Source organism: Cricetulus griseus, chromosome 9, assembly GCF_003668045.3.
Source record: "Cricetulus griseus strain 17A/GY chromosome 9, alternate assembly CriGri-PICRH-1.0, whole genome shotgun sequence".
Classification (NCBI taxonomy): Eukaryota; Metazoa; Chordata; class Mammalia; order Rodentia; family Cricetidae; genus Cricetulus; species Cricetulus griseus.
Window position 1 is genome coordinate 14,741,667 of NC_048602.1, and position 8,709 is coordinate 14,750,375.

General features: G+C 41.6%; 1 protein-coding gene across 1 annotated transcript; it reads left to right on the forward strand.

Moving 5' to 3' along the window:
- Positions 1-47: 47 nt before the first annotated feature.
- On the forward strand, positions 48-2,550 carry LOC100775025 (PRAME family member 12-like; the record flags this gene model as incomplete). The annotated part of the gene is given in 3 exon segments (XM_027434301.2): positions 48-355; positions 650-1,234; positions 1,980-2,550. Coding segments are annotated over 3 exon segments (1,464 nt in total), but the record flags the coding sequence as incomplete, so codon positions are not given.
- Between the last annotated feature and the right edge of the window lie 6,159 nt (positions 2,551-8,709).

An 8,709-nucleotide genomic window follows, 5' to 3' on the forward strand; every position in this document is an offset into this window, starting at 1 on the left:
ATGCTAAAACTGTTTTGCCTGAAAGGGTTTATTCTCTGTAAATTTCTATAGCACTGGAGTATATGAAGGTCAGAATGAGTTCCCCATCCACACTCCAGCAGCTGGCAATAAGAAGTCTACTAAAAGATGAAGCCCTGGTTTTCTCTGCTCTGAAGAACCTGCCCATGGAACTCTTCCCACCGCTATTCAAAGGTGCTTTCGATGGCCAACAAACAAATATCCTGACAGCGATCGTGGCAGCCTGGCCCTTCCGATGCCTTCCTGTGGGAGCCCTGATGAAGACCCCTGACCTGGAGACCTTGAAGGCTGTGCTGGGTGGCCTTGATTTGCTGATTAAGGAAAAGGATAGACCTAGGTAAGTGAGAAAAAGGTAGTATGGAGGGGAAGAGTGAATGGAGGGAAGTGACTATAGAGTTCAGAATGTGGTCCAAGTTGAATCAGAGCTTTCTTAGACAAATGATAAAGTGAGAAAGGACTGTGGTGTATGGAGCACTATACTAATAGATGTAGTCAACTTACAATGACTCTACCTTTGCCTCTTCTTGCTCTTTGTTTAAATAATGGACTGAAGGAAAGTGATGTGTGGGGTCAAGACAGATTACACGTTGATAGTCTTGTCATTTGATTCTACTTCTCGTCTGACAAACAGGAGTTGCAAACTAGAAGTCCATGATCTTCGGGATGCCCAACATAACTTCTGGAATTCGTGGGCTGGATTAGAGGATGGTGTCTGTTCCCCAGATGTTAATGAGAAACAACCAGTGGTGGATCATTGCCTACAACAGGGAAAACAGGTTGTGACTGTGATGATGAACCTTTCCCTCAAGTCCAGGTATCTCTGCAAATACCTAAAATATTTCTGCTCGTGGGCCATTCAGAGAAAAGAAGTGCTGCAGGCGATCTGTGAAAGGCTGGAGTTTGGGACCATCCCTGCCTATAACCCTGTTAGGCTTCTGGAAGTATTTGAACCAAAATCTATCCTGGAGTTGGTGGTGAATGGTCACTGGGACATGAGAACCCTTGCAATATTTGCCCCTGGCCTGGGTCAGATGAGATACCTTCAGAAACTCCATCTCAATGATATCTGCATGTCTTTGGAATAAATTAGGAACCGAGAAATGAATGTATGGTGTATTAGAAAAATCATACCCCAGTTCTCCCATCTCGTGAAGCTCCAGCATCTCTATTTGAATCGTGTTTTCTTCCTGAATGAAAGATTAGAACAAGTACTCAGGTGAGTAAGTATAGAGAGCTTTCTCTGCAGGGCATAGAAGAGCTTTTCCAGCTTACATGAAAGATCAGTTTACACCTGGGACTTCCCAGCCACCCCCAAGTATACACTGATAAGAACTTAGGATGATTGATCTAGTAGTCTTTCTGCTACTCAGGCATCCAAGATCTAGAAATGGTCTTGGTAGGGACACAGTTGAGGGGAAAAGAGATCTATAGAGGGGATGAGATTTTAAAATACATGTTACCCCATGTCATCACTGTCCTCTGAATCTATTCACAGCTTATTTCTCTCTCTCTCTCTCTGATTCCCCAAAGGACAGGTGCTCTTTGAGCACTGGTAGGGTCTGTGTAAATGGAAAATGACTGAGAGTGATTAGGGACTCGGGCAAGCACTATAAGTAGGACAGAGGCTGTGCTAGGAAGGTGGGTCTCATTGAGACCAATGTTGTCACAAACAGGGATAGCTCTAAACCGCCCCTAGGTGGTCCTCCTTGGTTTCCTACTGACACCATTTTTCAGCTGATGAGGTTTTGGGCTTGACAGTGCAAAAAGAACAGATTTGGGGACAGAAACATTCACAACGATGCATTTGATGTTAATCCTCCAATCAGGGAGCATCCTGTGCTTGACCTTCATGATGCTCTCAGAATGACCTTAGTGGTAACTAGGGTCTGCTACCTTGAAGTCATTGCACTTTCTCTATCACTATTATACATACTGAGCTAAACTCCTTTGTCTTTATGTAGGTCCTTGGAGAGTCCCTTAGAGATCCTTGCAATCACGTGCTGCATGCTATCAGAAGAAGACATGAGGTATCTGTCCCCGTATCCAAGCATTCATCAGCTCAGACATGTGGACCTGAGTGGTGTCAGCTTTGTAGATTTAATTCATCCCCTTCTAGGAAAGCTGCTAGAGAAACTGACAGCTACTCTGAAGATACTAAAATTGAAGGATTGTACACTCAAGGACTTGCAAATCAGTGTCCTCCTCCCTGCCCTGAGCCAGTGTTCCCAGCTGGTTGAGCTCAATTTTGTGAGGAACTTCCTGTCTCTGTCCAGCCTTAAGAAGCTGCTGCAGCACACTGCCAATCTGCGACAGTTGACCCGAGAGACATACCCTGCTCCGGAAGAAGTCTATGATGGCATCGGCAATGTTCTGCCAGACAGATTTGCCCGACATTGCTCTGAGCTCTTGGAAACACTCAGGGGTATAAGAGAGCCTAATGAGGACTCCTTTGTGAGTAGGAGATGTCTACATTGCTGGAAATTTGTTTCTATGACCTGGAAGCCTCACTATGTTCCTGTTGGCAACAAATAATGAGAGATTACTGTTGGGCTCTGATAAATGAAAGCCAGGACTCAAATGACTTATTAGAGATATAGAGCATGTCTGTTTAAGGTGTTTTGGATTTATTTGGAAGCAATATTTTTCTATTGATTCAGACTAGTGAGAATCTTTGATCTGGAGAATCAGGGCCTCCTGATCTGCTGAGGGCTAATAGTGATGGAAACTTTGGACAGAAAAAGTGATTGGAAAATAGTAGGGATTGCATCCCAGCACACAGTGTATGAGAGACCATAGACATACAGGAGGGGAAAAAGAGAGGATAATCCAAAGAGCATAATTGACTTGATGATGTGTATTCCATATCTCTGTCTTTGTTTGGCTTTGTCCTTGTATATCTTAGATAAAAATTTATAAATATGTACATATATTTCTTTTGTGAACAATAATGTTGACTCGAGAAAGAACTGGTGTTAAGCACGCAGTATTCTCACTAGTCAGCTGTGAACTGTCTTTCTCTGTAAATTACTTCCCCCACCATCCTTAGCATTACAGTTTCCAGTAAATTCAATAAAACTGTTTTTCATGAGAGAATGTGTTGTGTACTTTTAATTTGAGTCAGTTCATTGAAAATCTTGTAGTTGTTCACTATGATTACTGTGTTTGCACACTCTTGTGTCTCCTTGTCTCTAAACCTTCTGCATCCTAGAATTTTTAGAGAAAATAATGACCCTACATGCCATGTTCTTGGCTATTTCCTTTATCCCAGCTTCATGTAAGCCTAGCCAGAAAGCTAGAGAGTCTATTGGAGAGATGGCTCAGATATTTAGAGTGCTTACTGCTCCTTCTGGGGACTGTGTTTGATTTCAGCAGTCAGAAACACTTGGAACTGTTCCAGTTTATGACATTTATTTCTGGTTCCTAGGAGCACTTGTGGTCATCTCCACCTCCACAGATAATGCACGCATGCCCTCTAACATACATAATTAAAAATAGGCAAATATAAATTATTAAATAAAAATAAATCCATAGAATTAAATATGAAGCCCTTCTAGAGGTTGATAAATCCACTGGGCTTAGCACATCAAGTATGAAAAAGCAAATGGCAGGTGTGCTGACGATGCTCATGTGTGATCTCCATAGTAGAAGATAAAGGTTGAAGATTATGTTTGTGGTAAAGGGAAACACTTAGCATGTATGAAGGAATACAGTGATCCAAGCTCTTTGCCATCTTACTTCCCTCAAGATACTAAAGCTTCACAGCCATGTTTTCAGGACTTGTTTTTTTTTCATTTATTGTCATGGAGTGTTTACGTCAGTCTGTACATAGGTCTTTATGTGTGATTGTAACAATGTGGAGGTCAGAAGATGTCTCTCTCTCTCTCTCTCTCACTTTCTCTCTCTCTCTGTCCCCACTACACATTTCAGGCTGTTCCTGCAGTTACTATGTTTACGAGGATAAATTTGAACTTACAGAAATCCACATGCCACTTCCTTCCTTGTGTTAGAATTAAAGGTACTTGCCACCATGATAGGCCTCACAGGATAATTTCAAGGTTCAGTTTCTTTTCATAGGAAATTCAGGGGATCACAGTAAGGTGTTTTGTGCTTGTCTAGCAAATTCTCTTCGTGTGAACCACCACAAAGTTCCACAATCTGACTTTCTCTCTAAGCCAAAGGATAGATGAAGCGCTCTGCATGCTGTGGCCACATGTCAGTAATTCTCAGTCCAAGCTCATGGACTGGGTTATCAGTGTGCTCCTGGATTCACCATATCTCTAACATTTATGACTTAAAGATGGCACATTTGATGCTATCAGTTCCATGGACCTGTGTAGGACTCCATGTGGATGAACATAATGGAGACTGAGAAAACTTAAACCATGCACCCTGGGAATAGAATGCAGTGGCTGATTAGAGGGACCATGTATCGGGATGTCTGAGTGCAGTTAGAGTTTGGAGAGCACCAATACTCTGGAGGCTTGGGTAGGAGGATCTAAAGTCCATCCTTAGCCTGGGCTACATGGTCAAACCTAGTAGCAAAATCAAAATAGAAGGAAACAAAACCAAGTTCCCAGAAAATCCACAAAAGCTATAGGATATTCTTCACAGGCCAATACCAACTCATTTTCTCATACAGTGGTAGCAGGTGGGGTGAACACTGGAATCTATGGTTGAAGATTCAGAATGTGCCTGAGTAGGGTGAGCACTTTCCTAATACACAGGAGGCAATGGATGGATCCACAAAAAGGCATGGACCAGGAGGTAGACATTTGAATGTAAACGGTCCCCATAAGTTCATAAGTACAGCACTAATGGGAGGTGTAGCCTTGCTGAAGGAAGTGTGTCACTGTGGGGTTTGGCTTTGGGTCTGCTTTGTTTATGCATCACTCAGTGTCATAGTCCACTTATTTGCTGATAGATGTAGGACTCCCATCTATTTCTCCAAAACCATGTCTTCTTGAGTGGTACCAAGTCCAGCCATGATGATAATGGAATGAATCCATGAAACTGAAAGACAGCCACATCAATAAAGTTCTCCAGATGTCCTAGATAGTATGGGACTGATGCATCAGATGTGTCATCCAGAGGTGGAAGGAAGCAGAGATGGGGAGAAGGCAGAGCTCATTCATGTTCCACCCCATGAGCATTGACTTGAGTTGCTGATACTTAGCCACAGTACCATAGTTTGGGAGGGGAAGACCTGACTAGGATACAAAAAACGATGTTTCATGGATGATAATTACTTTATTTTCTCAAATGGATTCAGGCACAAAAGCCAGTGGCTACAAACAGCTGAGGCAGAGGCTTGTGTTACAGATGTAGGTTCTTCATCCCAAGCTGGACTGGAGGAGATGAGACAGATGTGGGGGAGGAAAAGATTCCCCCTGAAGGGAATATCCTCATGGCCACGTTCTTACCTGAGTCATTCTGCTATCCTGAAGAACCTTGGTATTGCATGAATGTGGGGTGCCAGGTTAGAGCTTGGCATGAAAATCCTGGTTTGTGTCCTTGTCTCTCTACAGGTGAATTACACAAAACAAAAGTCCCAATCCTCTGCTTGACTACTTATGAGATCCACTGGTATTTTATGAATTTAGCAGACTCACTGCATCTGGTGTAGACATTAGAGGGAACAGTTGTTTTCTAGAATTACTTTGACCTTGAAGAATTCTTGTGGAAAATGGTGATTGTTTGGCGAATGGCCATTGAAGCCATCCCATGACTTTGGTCACAAAAGTCCTCTGGCACATCTGGGGCACTTGTATTATTGTGTATTGCACATGACACCTAATAAATGACTAGAAACCTGGGGACATGTGATGGTCTTCTCAGTAATATATGTAATATAGAGCCAGACTTTTGTGGCCCACACATTTAGTCCCAGCACTTGGAGGCAGAGGCATGTGGGTCTCTGTGAGTTTGAGACCAACCTGGTCTACAAGAGCTAGTTCCAGGACAACTTCCAAAGCCACAGAGAAATCTTGTCTCATGGGAAAAAAATAATGTAAATTAGATTAGGGACCTTCATTGGAGAAAATAATTTGTGTAACAATAAAAGCAGAGAAACTTGAACTACCTTATAGAGATGAGTGTATCCTTGAGCTCAGCACAATGTTGGGAAATTTCCTCTACTTAGATATATCAAAAGTGATCATAGACCTCTTGGAGCAGGGCAGAGCTTCTTGGTCAGCTGCCTTAGGTTGGCAGTATGGTGAAGAAGTTCTTTAAGCATGTCAGTGGAGAAGTCATTGTTGATGAGATTGATAGTTGTGAGCTGGTTGAATTACCTCAGGGCAGGGAGAAAAACCCTGATATCAGTATCTTTTATCCCACAGTCATTTACATTCAGGGACTTCAGAGTGCCTGGAACACTCTTTAAGCAAATTATGAGAGGCATGAAATCCAAATAACTTAAGATGAGTCCTCTCAAATACAGTTATTTAAGGCCAGAGTGAGTAAACTGGTTAAATGTACTACATTTTTTTCATCCATCCTTGAACATGAGAGATCTTTCCATCTTCTGATATTTTCTTCAATTTCTTTCTTCAATGGTTATAAACATTATTTTTTTATTTTATTAGTTCACATTAGAAACAAGCTTGCTTCAGATGTCAATCCCTTCTCCCTATCCCTCCCCTCAACATCCCCCCTGCCTTTAGCCATCCCCCCTCCACTCCCGTAACAGGGTAAGGCCCTCAAAGGGGGCTTCCCAAAGTCTACCTCATCATCATGGGCCAGGTCTAGGCCCGACCCTGTGTGTCCAGGTCAAGAAAGCATCCCTTCACATGGAATGGGCTCTCAAAATCCTTTCTTTTTTTAAGACATTACATATTTAATACAGTGCATTACCTCTGTACAAATGGAAAATAATTAAGTTCAACATTTCTAGACCAATATGGCTATTAATTTTTGTACAGTGACAACTGAACATGGTAAACTGGTATGCTTTTTCACAAAGTTGACAGCACAGCTAAAGTTTCCAAAAATTCAAATTATATATGTATATATATATTCATATTTATATAAAAATACCAATAATGACAGTATGTTATGCATCAATAGCAGCAGCAGCTTTTCCAGGTTTTGCAGTCAGTCATTTGAACAAACTTATAGAGACATCCAGCACTCTCTTATAGTGGGAAATTACCAATACGGAGTCAGGAAGAAATATAAGTCAGGCTTTTAATAGGGAAAAGCCTTACTTACCGAGCAACCTAGGCAGTTGGCATGGCAGCAGTCTGTCCAGCAAGTACAGAAGTGAAACCAAAAGAGAAAATGCAGTCACTCTATATCACTCTGACCACACCCTCGCAAGCATGGTCAGGCACACCTGTATCCAGTCCCTAAGTAGGCATGGCTACAGCTTCTCCTACAATTCCCCTTTTAGTCTAAAAGAGGATTAAAACTTAACAGTATAAAGTATCCAAAATTAACAATCATAAAGGTAAAATATGAGAAGATACAACAATCTGCTTATGTTGCATCCTAAATATCTATTTTAACTAATCCCTAAAGTCATCTGAAAGAGGTGTCCAAGCCTGAACACCTCCTTCCAATCCCAACCATAAACAATAGGAAGTTAGCACTAACTAGGTATATACATTATCCTAAATGACAACAATAGGGAAAGGGGGCGTAGCATCCCCCAAGTTACTTCTTGCTGAAATGGGACGATGACAGTCATGTGGGGTCCTGTAGGAAGAAAATATTAGTGTAGTAAAAGTCTTGAATGGATTGCATCCAGTCCATGTTAGATGGGATTCTCTTGATTGAAGATCTCACTTGAAATCCTCAACTTCATTGAAGTGAGTATCCAAAGCTTTGGCCGGAGTGTCAGTTGAAATGGAGCAAGTTGGATCCAGTGCAGTTGAGGAAGTGTGGCCCATTTTCTTTCCAGGGTGTCCAGGGATTGCTGTCAGGCAGATCTTCATTGGCTGTGTGGGACACAAACATAAACAGTTAGCAGAGAAATGTTTGCTTTTGTATGTACACATGCTGGGGAATGCAACCATGAGAGCATAACAATTATGAGAGGGTGTACACCTTGAGTGAAAGATCCAAGAAAAGACAAAGTCCCCAAATTCTTCTTTTATTCTGTATTACATCAATTGGCTTTTTGATACAACACAGAGACACTAAAGATTAGTTAAATAACGTGCTTGGATTTTAGAGGAGGAAATCCAAATCTGCCTCTAAATCCAGCATTGGTTTAATTGAATAGGGACTAGGAAATAAAGAAAAATAGAGTTCTCTGAGAGACAGTTGTAAATTTTACCATTGGCACGTTCATTTTGTTTGATGGTTATAGCTACCTTTTCTTCTTAAGTATCTACCCATGCAGTGTCCTATGCCTTCTGGAGGTGAGTTTTCCTCTGAAGACAAAAGCAAAACACTTCCCTTTCCTTTGGGAGGTTTCTATTTATTTCACGAGATATACCTTACTAGAATACCTGTCATTTGTCCTCGTCGAGAGGTTTTTCTTTTTCCACTCGAATCTTGATCAACTTTGATGGTATTCAAAGATTTTCTTCTCCTGTAGAAACCAATGCAAAACCCCCACCCCAACGCAACACATGTCTTGGTTTCCATTCAGAGGTTAGTATATCTTTGAAGTATACCGGCTGATTCAGTTCAGCAGTTTTCTTCGTAGTTCAGTGACTATCTGCAGCTGTTTGTCCTTTTTCATTG